The sequence below is a fragment of the Emys orbicularis genome, chromosome 2 (assembly GCF_028017835.1).
Source record: "Emys orbicularis isolate rEmyOrb1 chromosome 2, rEmyOrb1.hap1, whole genome shotgun sequence".
In the NCBI taxonomy this organism is placed as follows: Eukaryota; Metazoa; Chordata; order Testudines; family Emydidae; genus Emys; species Emys orbicularis.
In genome coordinates, this window is record NC_088684.1 from 10,500,915 (window position 1) to 10,525,440 (window position 24,526).

General features: G+C 41.8%; 1 protein-coding gene across 1 annotated transcript in view; it reads left to right on the top strand.

Moving 5' to 3' along the window:
- The first annotated feature begins 3,110 nt into the window (after positions 1–3,110).
- The window catches only part of TRAPPC9 (trafficking protein particle complex subunit 9), an 839,327-nt gene continuing 817,911 nt past the window's right edge, over positions 3,111–24,526 (top strand). Inside the window, exons 1-2 of the mRNA XM_065398766.1 lie at positions 3,111–3,251; positions 10,535–11,135. Of these exons, the coding sequence (XP_065254838.1) occupies positions 10,552–11,135 (584 nt within the window). The 5' untranslated portion in view covers positions 3,111–3,251; positions 10,535–10,551. The remainder of the gene's footprint in view (positions 3,252–10,534; positions 11,136–24,526) is intronic.

The following is a 24,526-nucleotide window of genomic DNA, read 5'->3' on the forward strand; positions in this document are numbered from 1 at the left end:
CAAACTGTCTCTTCTTCTGATAAATACAAATTTCACTGAAGACAAATTCAACTCCTAAGTTTTCTGCCATTTCTTTGGCAGCAGTGATGGCATCTTCAAATCCATTGTTTCTGTAGGCCACAATGAAATCAAGGCAGCTTTTCATCAAAGTAGTAGCGGTTGCAATGTCCATCAACTGAGTGATGGCATCTTCAAATCCATTGTCTTTGTAGGCCACAATGAAATCAAGGCAGCTTCTCATCAAAGTAGTAGTGGTTGCAATGTCCATCAACTGAGTTTGTAATGCCTTGCTTACAATGTTTACTTGGAACAGAATATCATGCCAAACCATAATTAAGACCAGAAATTTGAAGTCAGTGATATGGTTTGCCAGGCTTTGCACCTCGTGTCAAATTTCGGCCTTGGCTTTACTTGACTGCACCAGTTCCATCAGGGAGTCATAAACCTCAGTCACTTGGTATGTCACTGGTCTTACACTATTAATATGGCTCTCCCAGTGAGCGTCACTTAGCAGCTTCATGGTCATATTTGTGATATTGTCCATGAGGATCTTCCACCTGATAGTTGATGCTGAAAACAGGATGTATATCCTTTGCAGTACTCCGAAGAGAGATACTGAATCTAAAGAAGATGACGCTGCATCTGACACAACCAGGTTGAGGGAATGGCAGTTACAAGGCACAAAGAGATCTCTTGGATTCAGTGCAAGGATTCTTGCCTGGATACCACTGTTTTTTCCCTTCGTGTTCAGGCCATTGTCGTAGCCTTGGCCGTGGCAGTCCTGAAGCTTTATTTTATTCTCATTCAAAACGTTCATAAACAGTTCTGTTAGGCCTTTTCCAGTAGAGTTGTCCACAGACTGGAAACAGATAAAGTGTTCCTTTACTTGGATACAGCCATCCTCATTGTCAACAAATCTTACTGTAAATTACATCTTTTCACTGTGACGAATGTCAGGAATGCAGTCCATTATTATGGCATAGTACTTTGCTTTGTCGAGCTGCATCAATATGTTATCAAGCGCCTTCCTTGCCATAAGGTAAATCAATTTGTTTTGAATTGTTTTGCTGTAGTAATGGTCCATCGTTTCTTTACGAACTACTCGATGTACGTGCTCATGCATGACATTGTAGTATTTCCCAGGGAGCTCTACCAAACTGAGGAAATTACCATTGTGTTCAGTGAACAACTTATCCGAAAGGCCCTGGAAAGCCAAATTATTGAAATCAGACACTTGAGCACGTTCCTCCAATGCTGGGTTTCTACATTAATAATACGCTAGTTTTCTGCGTCTATGCATTTATTCAGCTTGAGCCTGGACTTGATCTCCATCCATTTGGAGTAGGCCATAAAATGGCCAGGTAACTTTTTATGTTACTTCAGAGAATCAGCTAAGTTATGCCAGTAATCGTACCCTGAAAGCACAAGCAACGATTTGGCATTCTTGTCAAATATTTTGCAAGAAAAAATGCCCCCATTTGAGGCTCTCAAGTTCACTTACCAAGTGACTTTTTATACCAAGACTTCCATGCTTAGCTCAGCTCAGGTCCGCTCCTCAACACCAGGGAGCGATTAGCCATTTGGCTGCCTCTGTTCATGGCTCTCGAGTTCAACTAGCAAGTGACGTTTTATACCAAGTCTTCCTGACTTACCTCAGCTCCTTTTGAAGCTGTTCCACTGTGGATAAATAATTAAAAAGAATGATTGGACCCTAGGTCTCCCACCTGTCAGGTGGGTGCCCTAGGCACCAGGCTACAGAGTCATTCCCACACTTTCTCTCTCTGGCCCAATGACTTCCACTGTTGATAAATATTTAAATAGTTATGTACTGCATCATCCGCACTTCTTCCTGAAACTGCTGGGTTTTCTTTGGTCATCTCCCATTCAGCCTAAGCTTGCATACGTTGGCCTGTACCTCTGACACCTACTGGAATTACAGTATGAAGTGATATCTCTTTTCATTAACAGCCTTCCCTTAGTCACACCAGCTATTTTACTGTAAGTATATGTCCCTTAAATACAATTTTCTCATGTGGGGAGCAAGGGGTACAGTCAGAGAGAAAGTAAATGTGGCTGAATGGAAAGTGGGCACAGCTAAGAAAGGAGCAAGGGGGTCAGAGTTTAAACAGTAGTTAGATGTGGGATTTTCAAAAGCCCCATGGACAGTGCATAATGGAGGCTAAGCCTCCTCAAACCTCGTGCCATCAGGAGAGGGCAGTGGTGGATTTGGGGCCCATGGAAAAATCTCCCCCCACCTCAGCCCCGCAGTGGCACCGTTACAGAGCTTTTCCAGTCTCAGGGCTGCTGGTGGTGGGAGGGGGACGAAGGAGCAAGCCTAACAGGGGACAGGACCTCAGGGGGAAGAGGCAAAGTGAAGAAGGAATGAGGGCAGGGGAAGGGGTGGAATGGGGCTGGGGCTGTATAGGGGAAGGGGCTGTGGGCAAAATGGGGGAGGGACTCTGGGATCAGAGCTCCAGCCAGGGCCGAGACCCAGCTCTCAGCCTGGCTGGGGCCATGGGGGGCTGAGAGCAGGGAGCATGGGCGTGGTCTCGGGCCGGCTGGAAGAGCTGGGGCCAGAGACTAGTTTCCCCAAGGGGAAGCTTCATCCGTGGCCCATGGTAACTCCCATGTAAGCTCTTTGAAGCAGGGACTGTCTTTGTTTTGTGTCTGTACAACACCCCGCACAGTGGGTTCCTGGTCTGTTTACTGGGGCTCCTAGGGCTCAGGACACAAAGAACAACCACCACTGGAAGTACAACCCATCAGTCTCAACTGCTCTCTCCAGCCAAACCACCAAGGTAACCCAGCAACACAGCAGCCTCTCTCTCAGCCCCTCAGTAACCCCGCCCACCTCTCTCAGCCCCCCAGTAACCCCGCCCACCTCTCTCAGCCCCTTGGATGGCTCTCACACCGCCTACCCTCCCCGCGCCTTGCCAGTAGCCTCGTTCTCAGGAGCAACGGCACGGGGAAGCCAGCGAAAGACTCGGGGCCGGCAGGCGCATGCGCCGTGTTGCCGCTCTCCTGGGCAGGTCGAGGCTCTGGGCTGCCGTTGGCGTCAGTTCCGCTCCTCCCCCATTTCTGTGAGCCGGGCTGGAGGAGGAGGCGGAGTCGGTTCCTGGTGGGGCTGTGAGTGTCCTCGACCCGCGTCGCGTTACCCACCCCCTCCCTCCCAGGAAGCAGCCGCCCTCTCCCTTCCCATCCCGGGCGGGGGGATTTGAATTGACGCCGGGTCCTGCGGCGGAGGCTGCGCTGTGAGTGTGGACGGGACTGTTAGAGGGGGGTGTGCGCCTGGGTGGGCTTCTGCTGGGGGCGCCAAGCGGCAGCTGCCCTCCGTTCATATCTGGGGAGTCCTGTCCCCCACAACCGGGACCTCTACCCTTTTCCTGCTGCCCCCTTCCTCAGTGCCCTGTCCCCCGGGGTCCCCCCTCTAACCGGGCCCTTGCCCTTTTTCTGCTGCCCCCTTCCTCAGCGCCCTGTCCCCCAGGGTCCCCCCGGCCCTTGCCCTTTTCCTGCTGCCCCCTTCCTCAGTGCCCTGTCCCCCGGGGTCCCCCACAACCGGGACCTCTACCCTTTTCCTGCTGCCCTCTTCATCTGCGCCCTGTCCCCTGCCTTTTCCTGGTGTGCCCCCCTACCGGGGTTCCTGCTGGCCCCCTTCCTTGGCACCCTGCTCCCTGCCAACCAGGGCCCCTGCCCTTTTCCTTGTGCCTCCTTGGTGCCCAGTCCCCTGGGTCCCCCCCAACTGCATCATTTGCCCTTTCCCTGCTACCCCCCTTCCTTGGTGTGCTGTCCACTGCTCCCTCATGCCCTTTTCCTGCTGCTCTCACTTCCTCGGTGCCCTGTCCCCCTCTTCCCACCAGCCGTGCTCCCTACCCTTTCCCTGGTGCTCCCCCACCCTTGGTGCCCCGTTCCTTGGAGTCCCTCCTAACCAGAACCCCTGTCCTTTCTTGGGTGCCCCCTTCTCCCAACTTAAGCAGCCTGCCCTTTCCCTGGTGCCCTCCCCTTTCATGCACTGTACCCCTCTTCCCATTGCCCCTCCTTGTCCTGCCCTCAGTTACTTCCTGTGGAGCTTTCATTGTCCCCCCACTACCCTCACCATAGTTTCCCTGCCCCCTGGACAGCAGTGGTTCTGGTCCCCTGGGGTTTGTCTGACAGCTGTAGTCCCTCCTGAATCTGAGCCACTGTGGAAAAAGTGAAATTAGCCAGTCTATTTTGTTGCCCAAGCTGGGGGCAAATGTAGGAAGTAAAGAGCATAAAGGGTGAAAACTAAACTACAGATGTAAACATTTCCCAGACTGAATAACTCAAGGAAACCCCCCTGCCCTGCCCAGCCTGACAGTTGCTTTAAACTTAGTTTGAGTACTGGTTTGTAGAATAAACAAACAAACCATCCTTTCCTACACCATTTCCACTCTTGAGCTGCATGTTATCTGTTATTAGCTTGCCCTGGCCCCTCTTCTAAAAACTCACAGGTGGATGACAACTTCTGCATGATTTGAACTGCCTTCACTTATAACTCAACAAGAACAACACTGTCAATGTTAGACAGTCAGCCGAGAGAGAAGTTGAAATGTTTAAGTAAAAAGGAAAAAGTAATAAGCTGTCTTGCCCACGTAATAAAATGTATAAACTATCATAAAGGTCAAATGGCTCCTGCGTCTAAATCACTGCTGTTCTGCACCTTGTGGGACCATTTATCACTGTGCAAAGTAGGTGTAAAATGCTGTCATTCTGATTTGGAAATGTTTTACACCCAGTTTGCACAGTGATAAATGGTTCTACAAGGTGCATCACAGAGAAGGAATGGCAAATCTAAGGTAAGCTGTAGCGCTTCAGTGTAGACACTGTCTACTCTGACAGGAGACCAATGGCTGTCTGCACCGGGCGTTAGGTCTATATAGCTACATCTCTCGGGTGTGTATTTTTCACACTCCTTACAAATGTAGCTATACCAGTGTAAATTCCTAGCATAGACCAGGCTTAGTTGTCAAACGAGGAATACTATACCAGGGTCTTTGGTATGGTCTACACTAGGAAATTAGATTGGTATAACTATGTCGCTCAGGGGTATGAAAAACCCACACCCCTGAACGATGAGGTTAAACCAACCTAACCACCAGTGTAGATGGTGCTAGGTCCATGGGAAAATTTTCCCGTCAACCTAATTGCTGCCTCTCGGGAAGGTGGATTATCTACATGGATGGTAGAAGCCCTCCTGTCAACGTAGGTAGTGTCTTCACTGAAGTGCTACAGTGGCACAGGTATAGTGTTTTAAGTGCAACAAGCCCTTAAAACTCTGCTCTGTATGTGGATATACTGTGATAAGGAACATTATTAGTGCTGTCCGGTGGCAGTTAAGATAAGCTGACCTCACATAATGATTTTAATGCATATTTAACAGGGAGCCAGTATAACTTTCTCAGAATAGAATAATTTGCTTGAGTACATAAACTTAACATCAGAAAGTAGTTTTTCAAACTACCTAGCACACATTTGGGCGTTGTATAAAGTAAAAATACAAATATTTTTTTTCCCCTCCAGCGTGTATTGTGGTTGCAACCTCAGGTCCTACCTGGATTTGGAATAAGAATTGCCATACTAGGTCAGACAAATGGTCTATCTAGCCCAGTATCTTGTCTCTAGCAGTCAACAGTACCGGAACTTCATGGAGAGTGTACAGAGCAAGGCAAATTTGGAGAGGTCCATCCCTATCTTTCCCTCCTGGCTTCTGGCAGTTAGAGGTTTAGGGTTGCTCTGAGCATCTGGTTGTATTCCTGACTACCTTGGCTAATAGCCATTGATAGACCTATCCTCCATGAACTTACCTAGTTCCTTTGTGAACCCAGTTAAACTTTTGACATCACAACGTCCCATGGCAATGAGTTCCACAGGTTAATTGTGCATAGTATGAAAAAGTTCTTCCTCTTTTTTAAATTAAATCTGCTGCCTATTAATTTAATAGGGTGACCCCTGATTTTTGTATTATAGGAAAGGGTAAATGACACTTCTCTGTTCACTTTTTCAACACCATTCATGATTTTATAGACCTCTAGATCAGGGGTAGGCAACCTATGGCACGCGAGCTGATTTTCAGTGGCACTCACACTGCCCGGGTCCTGGCCACCCGTCCAGGGGGCTCTGCCTTTTAATTTTAAATTAAACTTCTTAAACATTTTAAAAACCTTATTTACTTTACATAAAACAATAGTTTAGTTATATATTATAGACTTATAGAAAGAGACCTTCTAAAAATGTTAAAATGTATTACTGGCACGCGAAACCTTAAATTAGAGTGAATAAATGAAGACTCAGCACACCATTTGTGAAAGGCTGCCGACCCCTCCTCTAGATCATATCATATATAATAATTGAAAATAATTGCTGTGGGCACTACTTCAGGCTCCTACATCATTTGTGAGCATGAGTCTCCCCTCCACTTGCCCCCTCTTCAAATTTTTAGGGCATGAACTTGTGAGGTGCTTTAGATCGTCATCTCCTTTTGTGGGTGCTTAGTTTGTCAAGAGATGCTGAGCACCTTTCAGGATAAAGAATTGAGTTTAGTGGTGACCAAGTTAACTCCTCTTCCCCCCTGAGAAACAAAGAAACAAACCCAGAGTGTTGCAGAAGTAACTAGATTAAAGTTAGAGGGCAGTAATTTTCCACTTTTTCACCCAAATGAATTTTTACTATAACATAACTGTAGTCTCTAAAGGCACAGCTCTCTAAACAATGTTATTGTTTGTAAGATGTGTTGACTGGAAACTTTGCAATCTATATGATAAGTTTCAGGATTGCAACTCACTCTGAAGCCTACAGTGTCTCTGAATCAATGTGAAGCAATGGAAATGGCTACAAATATGGTTGAGAGCTCTTTGTTTAGAATATCACCAGGTTCAATCATCATTGGGGTTCGTGGTCTGTTACTGTCCAATTTTTAAGTTCAGTCATTTTGAGAACTTGTGCACTGTACAGCTGCATTGAGGCATGCATATATTCCAGGCCAAGTGTCATAGACAATTATGAGATCAGAGCTAACTAAAAAACAACGAGGAGTCCTTGAGGCACCTTAGAGACTAACAAATTTATTTGGGCATAAGCTTTTGTGGGCTAAAACCCACTTCATCAGATTCATGGAGTGGAAAATACAGTAGGCAGGTATAAATACACAGCACATGAAAAGATGGGAGTTGCCTTACCAAATGGGGGGTCAGTGCTAACGAGCCAATTCAATTAAGGTGGAAGTGGGCTATTTTCAACAGTTGACAAGAAGGGGTGAATACCAAGGGAGGAAAAATCACTTTTGTAGTGCTAATGAGGCCAGTGTAATCAAGGTGGCCCATTTCAAACAGTTGACAAGAAGGTGTGAGTATCAGCAGGGAGAAATTAGTTTTTGTAGTCGCCCATCCACTCCCAGTCTTTATTCAGGCCTAATTTGATGGTGTCCAATTTGCAAATTAATTTCAGTTCTGCAGGTTCTTGTTGCAGTCTGTTTTTGAAGTTTTCGTTGTTGAAGAATTGCCACTTTTAAGTCTGTTATTGAGTATCCAGGGAGATTGAAGTGTTCTACTGGTTTTTGAATGTTATAATTCTTGACGTCTGATTTGTGTCCATTTATTCTTTTGCGTAGAGACTGTCCCGTTTGGCCAACGTACATGGCAGAGGGGCATTGTGGTACATGATGGCATATATCACATTGGTAGATGTGCAAGTGAATGAGCCCCTGATGGTGTGGCTGATGTGATTAGATCGTGTGATGTTGTCCCTTGAATAGTTATGCAGACAGAGTTGGCAACAGGGTTTGTTACAGGGATTGGTTCCTGGGTTAGTGTTTTTGTTGTGTGGTGTGTAGTTGCTGGTGAGTATTTGCTTCAGGTTGTGAGGCTGTCTGTAAGCGAGGACTGGCCTGTCTCCCAAGGTCTGTGAGAGTGAGGGATCGTCCTTCAGGATAGGTTGTAGATTCTTGATGATGCGCTGGAGAGGTTTTAGTTGGGGGCTGTAGGTGATGGCTAGCGGTGTTCTGTTACTTTCTTTGTTGGGCCTGTCCTGTAGTAGGTGACTTCTGGGTACCCTTCTGGCTCTGTCAATCTGTTTCTTCAGCTAACTCAGTCAGTCATCACCTTACTCTACAGCAGTGTTTCCCGAATTTGGGATGCCGCTTGTGTAGGGAAAGCCCCTGTCGGGCCGGGCCGGTTTGTTTACCTGCCGCATCTGCAGGTCCGGCCGATCGTGGCTCCCATTGGCCGCGGTTTGCCGCTCCAGGCCAATGGGAGCTGCTGGAAGCGGCGGCCAGCACATCCCTCGGCCCACGCCACTTCCAGCAGCTCCCATTGGTCTGGAGCAGGGAGCCGCGATCGGCCGGACCTGTGGACGCAGCAGGTAAACAAACCGGCCCAGCCCGACAGGGGCTTTCCCTACACAAGCGGCGTCCCGAGTTTGGGAAACACTGCTCTACAGCAAACTTGCATGCAATAGCCTCATTGGTTGTCTGAGGGAGACTGCACATGTGGTGGATTACTTGGCCTAACTGCTACCCTTGTGTGACAGCATGGGCTTTCAGTAGTTGAATAAAATATCAAAGCTAAAATGTAATGTTTGAGTTCTAGAATAGTCTTTGTGATGTACGTGGGTTCTCCTGCACACTGTTACAGTAGTGCACATCTTTTTAATTGTTCTATACATACATGATCACTGCTTCTCTTTTTGCTTGACTTTGTCACTTGTAAGCTTTTTAGGCCAGGCCTGTGTCTTTGTATGTGTTTCAATGGTACTTAGCCCAATGGGGCTCTAATCCTGGTGGGGGCAAGTAATATGAATATTAAATATAAAATCAGTATTTCTCTTTAATTATTGCAGTGTTTCAACATGTCTTAAGGATACTGTTACATAAATTTGATATTAAAAATGTTATGTAGGATTTGCTTTGTAAATAAATTTATGGGGCATTTTAGCCCTCATAGCTTCAAAAGGGAAGGTCTTATTTAAACTTTATGAATTCTTGAATGGTTATAATCTTCCTACTCAGAAGTTGATGGAAACCAATCTTGCCTCTTAATTTCTACATTGCTTTGCTTTCTTTGTGAGCTCTTAAGTCTTTTTTTTTATGTTAATTTTTTTAAAACAGTGCAATGGCTGCACCAGCATGTTACTAAGATTACCCCTTTTGTGTGTTCAGTTTATCTTTGGCAATAGATAGCATAAGATTGCTGCAGAATTAGTAGAAAGAGGAAAGTAAAGCAGAGTATGGTCCCTGCTATAGTGGTAGTTTAATTTGTAGTGATGTGGTGGTAAAACAGCAGTGTCTGGAATCACTTTGAGAGAGTTTGTAACATACATATGGGATCTGGAAGTGTTCAGCATTAAAGTTCCTATTGGAGTCAGCCAGCGCTCAGATAACAGAAAATGTGTGTGGCATAAAATATGGACAGACAGAAATAAAATCATGTCAGACGGCGAGTATTATTAGGGTTAGAGTTTCCATTATTAAACTATTTTGCAGGTTTTAGTATCTTTACCATTTCAAATTATGTTGGAATGAAACTTGTAAAGGAGGTACTCCGTCAGGATACCAACTTTTTTTTTTATTGCCCTAGGTTAATTTATCTTACTTTTACCTATGTTGAAATGTCTAATAAACTCTGATTATATCTTGTTGTATAATAAACAGTAAGATTCCCTCTTTGGAAAGAAGGTTGACGGTACTGGATATGATTCTTTTTCAACCCCCAGGAGCCATTTGTAACACATGACCGATCCTTTACCCTTTTTTCCTTTACCTTTGTCCCTTTCTCTACAGTTCTTTCGTTTATTTCCTCAGAAATATAAAACTGTAATGGGGGAATGGGGGAAATGCAAAACATGTTTAGGTAGTGCCATTCTTTTGCAGCAGAGACAGCATTTTAGGAAAGTCTGCTTTTTGAAATATTTCTGCATGTATTTTTGTCATTCTTGAAGTTGAGTTAAAAATTTGTTTAATATTGTCCATAGCTGATCTCTACTCCTATCTTCTTGACAGTCTTTGCTCCTTCAACCAACTAGCATGGTAGCTTATGGAATGGAAAACAGTTTTGAATAATGCATGTAATTGTTGCCAATGGTAGAACTTGCATAGATAACACTTACTAATTTAGGCCCAGAGCCTGCAATCATTAATGCAAATGCCTTGTTTTATGTGAGTAATCTCTGTGTAGTCAATGGAACTACTCATATGCTTAATGTCAAGCATGTGCATAAGTGTTTGCAAGATTAGGCTCTAATTAAACATACCGGTAACCCATTAAGGGGTAACAAACCAGGCAAGGGAGGTATAAGAGGGACAAGGATAGCAACAAAGTGCATAAGTTATGCTTTAGCCGCATCTTATTTATGGATTTTTATTTCTGAACGGGGGTTTTAGCTCTGCTTTGTGTGACAGAGGGTTTTAGGGTTGAGCCCTCAAGGTGCAGACTCGTTAGGGGAGGGACCTTACTTTTTTTTTTTTTTAAGTGCCATACACTCCTCTGATGCTGTGAAAGTAATTAATATTTTTTCTTTTTATTAGACTATAATTGATGCAAAATGAGTGTTCCTGACTACATGCAGTGTGCTGAGGACCATCAAACTCTCCTGGTTGTGGTCCAGCCAGTTGGGATTGTCCCTGAAGAAAACTTTTTTAGGATCTACAAACGAATTTCAACCGTGAGTCAGATTAATGTCCGTGACTCCCAGCGCGTGCTATATATTCGCTATAGACATCACTACCCTCCAGAAAACAATGAATGGGGAGATTTTCAGACTCATCGGAAAGTTGTGGGGCTCATAATCATAACAGACTGTTCCTCTGCAAAGGATTGGCCCCAAACTTTTGAAAAATTCCACCTTCAGAAGGAAATATATGGTCCTACACTCTATGATTCCCGATTGTTTGTCTTTGGGCTTCAAGGAGAGGTTGCAGAGCAGCCCCGCACAGATGTGGCATTTTATCCTAGTTACGATGAGTGTGAAACTGTGGAGAAGAGAATAGAAGATTTTATTGAATCTCTCTTCATTGTACTGGAATCCAAACGTCTTGACAGGGCCACTGATAAATCTGGTGACAAGATCCCACTTCTGTGTGTCCCTTTTGAAAAAAAGGACTTTGTAGGGCTGGACACTGATAGTAGGTAAGTAGCTTATTTACAACCTAACAGGGCTTGAAAAATTTATCTGATGCTAGCTCAAGGACTAAGCCTATTAGCCCTGGTAAAGAAATGCCTGTGGCACCAACACCACCTCTACCTCAAGGCCATATCTTCTGTAATGTAAGGGAACTTACTTTATTTACTAGTAGACTATATTTAATTTTATTACCTTGTTAATTAACTTTCTATTAATATTTTTAAATTTAATTTGTAGGCCTTGTCAAATAGTTTATTAAAAATAATTGAATAGGTCTTATGTTCTTAGATTCTACCTCTACTTATATTTTTGCTGAATGGAAATTTGACTAGCTATAGAACTGGATGAATATTACAAATTAATTAAATTGATCAATAAACTGTAGTAAAATTAATTTTACATATTTTGCTGTGTAGTATCTGACTAACCCTACTTACAACATCCCTTTCTTTTGTCCTATATCTTCCTGTCCTTACTGTCTTCCCTCCACTTCTTTTGCATTCCTATAATAGAACCATGATCTATCTTTGTGAATTGTCTTCAGTGTTCGTTTCCTCTCTTTCCCTCCTCTTATCTCTTTTCCTTTCTTACTTTGTGTTCTGTTTTTCTATTCTCATATTTTCTTACTATTCCTTTATTTCTTCTTCCACCCCCGCCCAGAAACCTTTCTCTATACTGTACATTTCTAACATCCCATCAATATTTCCCAGCCATCTCTATCCATGCCTTCCAGACATAGGGTTTGGAAGTTTTACTAGACACCTATTAGCTAGAGCAGGGGTCGGCAACCACTGGCCGCGGTTCGCCGTCCCAGGCCAATAGGGATGTGCTGGCCGCGGCTTCCCGACCCCCCTATTGGCCTGGGACGGTGAACCGCGGCCAGTGGGGGCCGCGATTGGCCGAACCTGCCGCATCAGCAGGTAAATAAACTGGCCCAGCCCGCCAGGGTGCTTACCTTGGCGAGCCGCGTGCCAGAGGTTGCCGACCCCTGAGCTAGAGAAATAAACCAGCTAGCCAGAGACAGGTGTGAAAGATCTTGGGTGTTTCACTGCTCGGGGCAAAACCCAAATGAGATGCTAACTTCCAGCTGCTGGGGAAGGGGAGAGTGCTGAAACTCTTAACAAGGTACTTTAGCTGTTCAGGGGCTCCCTCGGTTAAATCAACATTGTGCTATTAGGGGTCTGATTAAATTTGTAGCCCACCACTAAATCTACTCTGGTGTACATGCTACAGGTTGCTGCCAAGGGTGTGTGTGTGTCTGCTGCTTAGTTACTTTGCATCTCCCTCAGCTTTCTGGCTGGTCCTAGAAGGGTTTATGATCCTGAATGTGATTTGTCATGGTCAATATAGTCATGTAACTCCATTCTTCATACTGTGTACAGGTAGTAAAATTCTGTAAGGTAGACAAACCTATATAGACCGTGCATTACTCTGCTGAAGACTGTTGGTCTGGGGTGAAGGTGCCACAAGGTCAGGGCAACAGAATTCCTATTTTTGAATAAAATAAAGCAACTTCTTTAGGAGTATTGTCTAAAAGCTTTCAACAGTATTTGTGTCGTTACATAGCTTTAGAATAAAGTGACATTAGCTGAGCCCCTTTACGCTGTGTATAATGTAATGGAATATTTGTTTCCAAAAGTTAAAGGTGTTACGCCAAAATGGTTATTTACTAGAGGTGATTATAGTGCAGTCCCAGGGCCAAATGTGACCCGTGAAATTCTAAAATGGTAGGGAACACAAACAGCAATCAGTGCAAATTTTTTTTTTGTCACAAAAAGGTGTAGATCCAAGCAGATGTGCATTGTTGCATTTAGTTTTCATTTGTTACGTACGCTTAAAAGCGAAATAGTTGTTGTTCTTGCCAAGTTGCCAATGGGACCTTCCACCCCAACTCTGGTGTAGTATATGCTTTGGACACATTGGCTTACAGTTTTAGTAGTATTTTAGGTGCTCCTACTGCCATGCTGAACTTGATGTAATATATTAACTCCGCACTTAAAGTCGTCCCGGTTAACATTGTTTCATTATTAGGTTTCTGATATATTAGAGAACATACTCATTTAAAGTTGCACAGTTTTCCATTATAAGGTTGTTTGGTTAGCTCTGCCTGGTGTTCCAGGCAGGGAGCTGGGTCTGGGCGTGGGGGGCTTACCCCACTCTACCCGCCTGGCATTCCAGCCGGGAAGCGGGCAAGCCCCCGACCCGGCTCCCCGGCAGGAGCGCCGGGCGGGTGGAACGGGGCAAGACCCCACGCCACACTCCCGCTCCCCAGCTAGAACACTGGGTGCAGTGGGGCAAGCTCCCCCCAACCCTGCTCCCTGGCAGGAGCGCTGGGTGGGCGGAGCGGGGCAAGCTGCCGTGTCCCAACCCCACTACGCCCCTACCTCAACCAAGCTTCACAATCATCATTGGTGAGTACAGTATTAAATTTTGTTTAAAATTATTTAAAACTTATACTGTATATGTGTATAATGTCTTTTGTGTGGCGAAAAAAGTTCCCTGGAATCTAACACCCCCCCACCCCCCCATTTACATTAATTCTTATGGGGAAATTGGATACGCTTGACATCATTTTGCTTAAAGTAGCATTTTTCAGGAAAATAACTACAATGTTAAGTGAGGAGTTACTGTACCTCAATAGCTTTTAAATTGGTTCAAGCATTGGGTATCTTTTAACCACAGTGTTTCTGCACTTAGCATCACCCTGTCGTTAAGAAGAAAGTAAGTATTCCAATCTCTATCATAAATCTTCAATTTAAAAATTACACCAGAAAGACTTGATAAACCATAACTTCCAATTTTTTTTGTTCAGTGTTATTTTGCGCTGGCATTTTTGATTCTGTTGTAAAACATCTGGATTATATTTAAATTGCCCATGGAAAGGTGTTTAAAATTTTCTGTTCAGATTAGCATTTTGGGTAATATTTTAGCAAAATAAGATATATTGAATAGTTGGGATCTGTGGTCACTTTCTTATGCCCCTTCCGATTGGAACTCTCCCCCCCCGCCTCGTAAATTCTTGTTTATATTTAAGTAAGATAAAGGCATTTGGTGCCTTTTTATTCTTTCACTGCTTGTGAAAGTGAAAGACTAACAGTCCTGTCTTGATCCAGAAATGATGTAATAAGTATACCCTTTGTGGGCTTCTTTGCACAGGTCTTCCAAAGCACTTTGAACCTACCCTGCAATATTGCAGCTCTTGTAGGCTACTTTACAAAAACTCAGGACTATCACCTATGTTTGAACTGGAGTGAGACCATAACATTAATTTACACTTTTGAGTCAGAGTATTTGAAAATAGATCTTCAAAGGTGAAATGCTAGTCCAGTTTCTTCTCACTATTTAGCTCACAATAAAACGTGTCTATAATGTAGCATGTTCTGTTGTATAGTGCCTATAATTCACTGGTCAAATGGAAATCATTGTTTAAAGCCATACATTGCAACTTTATCATTTTTTAAAACGTATAGGGAAAGATATTTTTCTTTGCTTGAGGGTATGCACACATCATGGTGGACATGATGAGTTTAAATGATGAAAGAAAAGACTAACTTTATTGGGACGGTGGAACAAACCATAAGATGCTCTTCAGTACTTCCAGCTGCTACAAACTGATGTGGGAGGCAAAGATGGCCCCTTTACAGTGGTTGGGGTTTTTCTTCCCCCAAGTTAGAACTCCTTTTCTCCACTCTCATCTCTTTTTTTATGGAGACAATGAGGCGTTCTTGCTTCATATAGTTTATAGCTGCTGCTAAGGCCTGAATATTGCCCTGCCTTGATGCAAATAACTATATTAGAATACTACCAAATATTGCACAGAGGGATTTGATCTCAGTGGACCTCTGATCATTTGGTCACAGATTGTTGTTTAATCTGTGGGAAGTATATCTTTTCCCTGCAACTCTTAAACTTGCAATTACAGTTGATAATCCATTACAGAGGCCAACTCATCTGAAGGCTAGAGATATATCCCATACCAAATGAGCCGGGTAAGTATGTCAACATAGAAAATATCTCAACTGAAATTAGTGAGGTACACATCACCAGGATGAAACATGCCAGGGTAATTTTTGGTCATACCATAATGCCTAAGTACGTTCAACTGAAAACATTTTAAACCTCTCAATTCAATTAATATCCTTTCAGGCTAGTGTACTTCCTGCCAAACGCTGTGCATTATGAGCTTGGACCACACTAACCTGGTGACTAGGATTAGATGGCTAGGATCAGTGCAGTCATGTTTCACCCAGCTAATAAGGGTCACATTATTATCAAGAAGTAATATTCGCTTCTGAGGTGGATGATTGTAACCAAACTGGCTGCCTAAATGCAGCGCTTCTAAACTAGGGTATGAGTCGTTTTCATGCTTTGTAGTCCAGAGACGCTAGATGCTGTTGAGAGGAAGGTGGATTTGAGATCTCTCTCTCTTCTGGCAGCTTACTTGTGTACCTGGTAGATGATACTGTTTCCCAGGTTCTATACTGAGAGTGGTGATATCAAGGGAACATTACAAATAGGCTTGGCAGAATTTGATTTTTTTTTAAAATAATTTCAATGGATAAAATTTGATAAAAATAAAAGACTAAAAATTATCAATTTAAAATTTTCATAGTTGGGAAGTTGTGGGGGAGTCAAATTATTTGACAGACATCGAGATTCAAAAAATTAGCTTTATAGCTGTTAAAACACAGATTGTTAACATCATGTCAAAATATACAAAGTAAATATCCTTAAGTCATACGCTGATATTTCTCAAGCAGTCTTTTTCTTAGTTTGCCTATTTATAAATTTAGATGATCGATGGAAATATTTTTTTCATCGGTTTGTGTGTATGGTAAAATCGATGTTTAGTGACATTTACTGATTAAAATCTAATCCTTTTAAGCCTAATTACAGTATTTGTGTTGGAGAATTAGCTTAAATGAGAAGTAGGAAGCGGTGGAAAGAAAGATGATCTTGTTGATTACAAGGCGTAGGACTGGGAGTCAGACCTTGGTTCAGTTCCTGGCATAGCCTGCCAGCATGTGATCCTGAGCAAATCAGTTAATCCCACTGTACTTCGGTTTCCTCATCTGTAGAATGGGGATAATATTTCCTTAGGTCATAGGGCTGTTGAGGCTTAATTCATTAATGTTTGTAAGGTACTTTAAAGTTTTCATATGGAAAGCACTATAGAAACAATGTATTTTATGTATGTTCCTGACTGGTCAATGAAGAGAAGCAGAAATCAAAGCAGGTAAATGATCTTAAAGTGGACTGGAATAGCCAAGAGGAGGGGATGAGTAGGAGCATTAAGGCATTGGTCCTGTCAAGACTTGACATGAGTGGGGACTACTCACAATGCATAAAGATAAGCACATGTGTAGGACTCAGCAGGGTTGGAGCCTAAGGGTAAGATCAACAAAGAGTCCTGTGGCACCTTATAGACTAACAGATGTATTGGAGCATAAGCTTTCGTGGGTGAATACCCACTTCGTCAGACGGTTAAGATGTAGACAGGAAATAGCATTCCCTATGGTTTCAGGCCTGAAACCATATCTCCAAAATGCCTGGACTTCAGGGTCCAAGAATCTGGTAGTGGCAAAAGATGTAGCTACTCTGAACAGGAAAGAGCCAGTTGTTAAAAACTTCTGGGATCTGATGCATTTATGATAGAACCACCTGTTGACTAGCCAGGAATTCCCACTGGACAAAGCAGGTGGGATTGTGTATCCTTATGAAGAAACAAAAGGCTTTTCAACCTTAGGATATCAGGGAAGGTGCATACTCAGAGCTACTATGGTGGTGCCTCAGCATGCTACGTTATAGACAAGTTTCATGTTCTCTATCTGGTGTGTTACTGATTGTGTGTAGTACTCTGACTGTTTTCAAGTCTTCATATGAGACCATTTCTGTTGAAGTCACTCCCTCCTTGACCATTTCAGACAGCGCTATTTGATAACTTTTTCTAGGTTTTCCCTGTTTTCAATTTTTAAAAAAAGAATAGCTAGTATTTCTAGTCTGTTGGGCCCAGATTATTTTAATGTTTAAGTTATTCACATCAACTCAGATGTTAGTATGGGCACAATTACATTGTTGATTTTGAACTGATAAGACATCTACTTAACATTGTATTTGGGTGATGAGAGAGCAAGATTCTATATAGATGTATTGCTTTTCTAATGTTAACATATAGTAGGTGGGATTTGTTCATTGCTCTTTGTCAAACTGTGTGAAATCTGAGTACACGTATACGTGGCTATTTAATTTTTTTCTGTTCTTGTATATTTCTAATTTTTGTTTTGTTCCTTTCTTTCTTTTTCTTTTTTTCCCCTCTCATACTGCCCTGTGAGTTTGTTGTTGGGTCTGAAAAGGTAGGCTGTGATAGATTATATTTAAAATGAGTTAGTTTTCATGTGCTGCCTTTCCATTCTGTCTTCATTACATAGTTGAGTGTTGCTTGTATATGTTTGTTTTCCCGTACAACTAAGAATTACCGCTGGACCGTTATTATCATGGGTTCACTTCTTTTAGCATATGGCAATTCTGTTTGGTGGCAATGCTGGAATTTTTTTCGTAGAACACACACAATTTGCTGAGATGGCTGCTGACCTCTGGAAGCTGCTTTATTTTGTAAACTCAAAGCTATGAAGCTACTGCGTGTGTTTGTTTTCAAAATTCAAACATTTTGTCAGTGATGGAAATTAAATGCTGTAGCTGGATTTTTAAAGGCTCAATAATGTTATGAACAGTGATATTTGTTGTTATGCATGCTAACCAGAATTGGGAATTGATTGAATTTGGTGGGATTTTTTTTGCAGCATTTTGCATGAAAACTTTGCCAATTCATTTTGCATGGTTTTTGAACCTTCAGTTTTGTTTTCTGACACTTTGAAGAATCCGAAACTCCTCCAAACTTTTTGCTAAATGGTTTGTGATGAAATTTACTTCTAGTTTGAAATTTAACGATTTAACACTTTTGCCCATTCTGAATTTTGCACGTAATTATGGCAGTCACCTTGGGCAATTTTAGCTGGAGACAGTAAAATAGGGGAGGAACAGTGCAATGCATATAAAGTCAAATGCATGGCTGCAATCTATATGTACATGAGATCAGGTGGGGATGGAAGTGGCCAGGACTCTGCCTTCTGCTTCTATTCCCAGAAGTGGTACAGAGGTATGTATTGTGTCCTGCACATGCCAGCTGATGAGGTGCTTGATGTTAAACCAGAAATGTGGACACCCAGAACAAGGTAAGCAAGTTTGATGAAGGCATTATGGTGGCTGTTAGTGGTAATTGTTTTAGTATGGTAGCAGACAAGCAGTCTGTTTTCCACCAGCACTCCACAGTGCTCCCAAAACAATACTGATTCTTACTACTTAAGAGGATTTTGTTCCTTAAAAACATAGGAGCTACTGCATAAAGATGGAACTATATTTGAAAGCACATTGTAAGCCAGCCTCACAGTAGTCAACCACATGTAACTCTAGTGAGTGGGAACCTTCAAAGATTCAGGTTTTGAATGGTTATGTGAAGCTATGGGGTATCCCATAAGACCATGTAGTCCTGTAAGTGACAACACCCTTTATGGTTTGGGATAGGATTAGTGGACTTGCTACCACTTGCCAGTATTTTTGGGGGATGGGGTGCTTTTTCATCTGGTGTCTTCAGCAGTCACTGTCCATCAAAAATCTTGGATTGCCTTATGGGGAAAAGGAAGAGCAAGCAAGTACAATGGCTCTCTGCTCATGCCACTCCCTCTGAGAGAGTGTAGAAAATGACTTCTAACCCCTGTCACTGTGTGGGGATTGGCTTAGACCACAGGGAACCAGAACCCTGGTGACTCATGATCAACCAACCAATGCGTCCCTCCCCCCCCCCCCAAAGTATAACCTCCTTATTATATTGTAAAATTTTGCACCAATTTCTTCATCTTGGGCCTCATAGCATCAGTAGCTGGGACAAATAATTTATTTCATGACTGTACATTGGAGGAAATCACCAAAAAAGTGATTTTTAATTTTTTTGCAATAAATATAGTATTATGCATTTGATTACAGACCAGCATTTTTTCAGTCTAGTTCTGAATTAATGTTTTTATTGACCCTTTTTGTAGCCGGGTGACTTTAAAAAATAAATCCAGACAAAACCCCCAAGCATCTGGTGAATTAAGTTTTATCATCTGTGTGTTGAGGGTGGATCTTGTTTACATGAATGTTCACCTTTTGACTTGGCAGAGACATTTGTATAATATTAAAGCACAAGTTGGAAAAACTGCACATTATTGTAACCACGATAAAAATTGTTCACTTGAATAACTTAGTTCTTCATAAACAACTTTATCTGTAATTCATTGTTGTTTTAAAATAGGTGTTTTTATTGGGGATGTCTGTTACTATATATGAACAGCATTTATTGATACCTAGGCTTTGCTGTAGGAAATTGATGTATTTACATGTTGAATATATAAAACCAAATATCCACAATGTAAATAATTTCCTAATGCAGCTGAGTATATCTTGGGGAGGGAGTGTGAACCAGTTGATAGGGCACTAGACTTTGACTCTGCAGACCTGGTTCTACTGCTGCTGCTGCCAATGACTGGCTGGGTGACTTTGGGCAACTAACTTCACCTCTCTGCTTCAGTTTCTCAGTCTGTAAATTGGGGGTAGTGATACTTGCCTCTTTTGTAAAGAACTTCAAGATATATTCATGAAAAGTGATTTTAAGAGCTAAATATCAAGCTGGAAAATATTAGTTATTGTGACCATCTTCTGATCTTTCTGATAGGGTATAGTACATTTATTTAAAATACTTTTTCATGGTTTTTGGGCAGCATTTATTATTTTAAAGGCAGAACTAATATTGCTATGCACTGAGTGAATCACTTGCTCTTTATTTAATTTCATGTATAATCTTTGAAAGCAAAGAAACAAATGAGCAAACAAATAGTAATATCCAGTGAAGCTAAATTTTATTATTTTTTGCATCAGACTTATAAAACAAGTGAAAATGAGTCTGCTTAACGTAGTCCAGACAGCAGTAATCAGAATCGACTTACTTTGCTTTTCCGTTTTCATAAAAACGTATGTCTATGGAACTATACAATGCAACTATCCATTGCAATTAACTGCATTTTTGATTTCTACTTGGTGTCTTTTTAAATTCACACATCTTTATTTTTAAACAATTCCTGCTAAACCATTGATTGCTAGCATTTTGCTTTAAACTGAGAATTTGCATCTTTTGTGAAATGTAGCTTTAATATAATTCTCGGTTAAAAGATATTTTGTCTATTCTTCAAATTCACCGAAAGCTTGGATTCTTGGCTGTAACACCAACATTTCAAAAGAAACTATTGTCATATTATTGGTCATGACAACTTGATATATTGGTTAATATGGGAGAGAAGTACTAGGATGAAAATGAATTAAAAAGTAAACTTTCTAATTAAGAGAAACTACAGATCATAATTTGAAAGAAAAAGTAATGCCAAGTGTCCTTAATTCTAAGGACTGTGTTATTGAGGTAGAAATAGGTTGGAGTGTTATTTCCTCTAATAGAAATATAGCTTTTGTAGAAAGGCATGATAGTTTCCCATTTCACTGTTCAATTTATATAGATATTACAAACAAATCTAAAATAGCAATGATTAGATAATCTTACATTTTTAGTCCAAAAATATGGGTACTAGCAAAATTCTTCTAATCTCTCTTCTGCTCTGCTCTCAATCCCGATTATAATTTGTTTATATCACAGCAGACAATACTAAATATTAAAATGAGACATATTTCCACAGAATCCAAAAAATTCGGAACCTGTGCTGAAATCTGGTTAAAACTTGACATAGTCTTGCACCTCATAGTGAGATGCAGCCTTAGCTTTCACTCAGAATTTTCTTGCTGTTTCCTTTTGTTTCAGCCATCTTTATAAAGTATAACTTTAATGGAAATCTAAAAAGGGTAATGCAAGTGCTGCGGTTTCCTTGACAGCTGTGGGACAAAGTGGGAAAGGTCCTTGGATTCAGACCCACTACTTGTCCCTCTCATCACCCCAATCATGGATCCGATGTGATTGTATATGAGGGGCATTTCAGATGATTGATGATTGGAGAGGCCAATGGGGGCTGCGGGAAGCGGCGCGGGCCGAGGGGTGTGCTGGCCGCCCTTCCCGCAGCCCCCATTGGCCTGGAGCGGCAAACCACGGCCAGTGAGAGCCACTACCAGCTGAACCTGCGGATGCGGCAGGTAAACAAACCGGCCCAGACCTCTAGGGGCTTTCCCTGAACAAGCGGCGGCCCAACTTTGAGAAGCACTGCCTTAGAGGGAACTATCCACAGAGCACCTGAATGGAGCTTGCGGACCACTGGTAGTCCGTGGAACACAGTTTGAGAATCTCTGCTTTAGGGTTAGTCCATATATATACTGTAAATCTTAGCTAACTTAAATTGGATTCTGAAATGAAAACTTTGTTCCTATTTAATATTTAGATGGTAAGGTTGGATTATTTATATGAAAGGAGATCAATTTGTATAGTCTCAATTAACTGACCCTGGGGTTGATGGTTATATCATTTAGTTGTTAAATAAAAGAGTGGTCTTCAGGGAAGAGAAGGCCAGACCTACAAGTTTGATGGTTTGGGGAAACATTTATATGGATCATCAAAGATTTCATAGTGCTGTATAAACATTAATAATTTCAACATGCCTATATAATTGTCGGAGAAAACGCAATATGGAATGGGAGAATATATTAAATCCACCAGTGTGGAAGAAAATTGGAGCACTGTGAAGGATATGACAAAGATTAACGGGTCTGAAAAATGGAAGGAATCAGGAACAGCTGATGAGTTTTCAAGAAAGGCTGTTCACAGATCAGAAAGTGTAAAATAAATCTCTGCTGGCACTGAAAATGGAGAAGTAGGAGGCATCCAAAAATAGCTGCTCAGCAGGATAGATAAAAATCAATGATTTAAAAACAAAAAGATTTTTATTTAAATCGAATTTTTTTTGATAAAATGCTTTTTGAGGAAAAACCCTATCTAAAGATACATTATAGGTCAAAGATATCTCATCATGGAATAGGGATTATAAATTCTAATTCTATAGTATGAGACAATATATTCATGTAATGTTTAAGAAAAGTTTTGTAAAGGAGTTCCAATAGTTCATTGATTAGGGACCCGATCTTATGGGGTTCCAGGTGCTTCTGTATAGATCAGGGGTCGGCAACGTTCGGCACGCGGCTCGCCAGGGTAAGCACCCTGGCGGGCCGGGCCAGTTTTATTTACCTGCTGACGCGGCAGGTTCGGCCGATCGTGGCCCCCACTGGCCGCGGTTCGCCGTCCCGGGCCAATGGGGGCGGCGAGAAGCGGCGCGGGCGAGCGATGTGCTGGCCGCGGCTTCTCGCCGCCCCCATTCACCCGGGACGGCGAACCGCAGCCAGTGGGGGCCGTGATCGGCCGAACCTGCCGCGTCAGCAGGTAAATAAAACTGGCCCGGCCCGCCAGGTTGCTTACCCTGGCGAGCCACATGCCGAACGTTGCCGACCCCTGGTATAGATTATGTAGGTTAATCTTTCTATCTACCCAATGGGACTCAGTGCTCAGTCTAGAAGATACCATCAGAGATGCTTAGTTTTGCAGTTCTCAAACTGTATTTGTCTCTCCAGAGATAACATGCTTGTTAACAGCAAAAATGTTTTAAAATAAATAAATATATAGAGGTGAGAAATAAGACCTCAACCCTATTGTCCCTCTGCAAATTTGTGTACACAGAGTTAATCCCTTACCTCTCTCTAAAAGTGCAAAGTTTCAAAACATTCAATGAATAGAAGATTGTTGGGGGCGGAATAGATCGGGACAAGGAGAAGAAGTCTGGAGATAAATGTGAGAAGGGAGGGACAGACAGTAGAAACAACAGTGAAACTGTTTGAGTAGCATAGTCCAGAAGTCTTGAGGTCTTTCTTAGTGTAGCCTTTGTTGATTTGAGATCTACCATACCATTCTCTCACTAGAAGAGAGAACCTATAATGGCAGCAGGCCGTAAGATACCCAGTTTGGGAATAAGAACCATTCAAGAAATATGTTTGCTGATGATGTTTTAAAGAAAGTCACACCGGTGAACTGGTGGAAGTCACTTAAGCACTTGGATTCAGAGACTGTTGAAGTGATAATCTCACTTTTAACATCAGTAGCGTCTTCTGCCGGTGTAGAAAGAATATTTTCTTCCTTTGGACTAATTCATTCCAAATTGAGAAATCGTTTGGGACCTGAAAAAGCAGGAAAGCTTGTTTTTCTTTTCCAGATTATGAACAATCAGGAAAATGAAGGTGAAGACAACTGAGTTAGCTGCAGTAGCCAATATTTTAAGTTTCTCATGTTGACCTGGCTGACATAGTCGATTTAATTTTTGTTTTTTAAAAATATTTCATTTAACTATTTTAGTTAAAAACAATTTTAACAAAAACCTGGTTTTAAAAAACGTGAATGTTTAATACATTCAAAAATTAATATGCTTGTTTTGTTAAAATATTATGTTTGCTGTTGAAGAAAAAAATCCAGAATACATAATGTTGTTGTTTTAGTTAAATAAAACAATTTAAATGTCTTTCTGGCGATGTTCTCCTCCTAATACAGCATGCAAGAAAATCTTCCAAATATTAATCACTAACCTGTTGAATTGGAGATAGTTCACCTCTCAATGACTTCATAAATATCTGCTTCAATTACCCTTTGGTAAATGAAATAACCAATCATTCATTTTCTGATATAGCTGTAAAACTAATCTGAAAAGTTTTCAAAATAAATCACTGTTTAAAAATGTATAGTTTGTACCTTCTAAAAATGAAACCTACATCTATCTCTGAGTTGTGAAGAATATGTATTAAGATTATAACAACCAACAAGAACGCACTTTTATGTAGAAATCTATGATTAAATCGAGTCTTCCTGACTAAATCAAATCCACCCTGCTGCTCAGTAAGACATGGTCATGGAAGAAGAGGAAAGACTTAAATAACTTGGAGAAATTTAACCTTGGAGAGAAGATACTAGAAACACTGAGAAATGTATCTGAATAATATACTCCTATTGGAAGAATCTCTAATGTTACAGCACTAGGATTTGTGTGTCCTTACAAAATTAATGTAGATGAGTGACAGTTTTATTCAATCTTTCAAATGAAAAAAAGCTTAATGACTGGTGGTGCAAATATTTTCAGTCTATAGAATACTTAGGTGTGTGCTTGAAGGCAGAGCAGAATGTGTGGAGATTTGCTGAGGGGCTCTGAGGGTATGTCTACACTGCAGCTAGACATCTGTGGCTGGCCCGTGCCAACTGACTCGGGCTTGCAGGTCTTGGGCTCTAGGGTGTTTGACTGAAGTGTAGATTTCCGGGCTTGGGCTGGAGCCCAAGTTC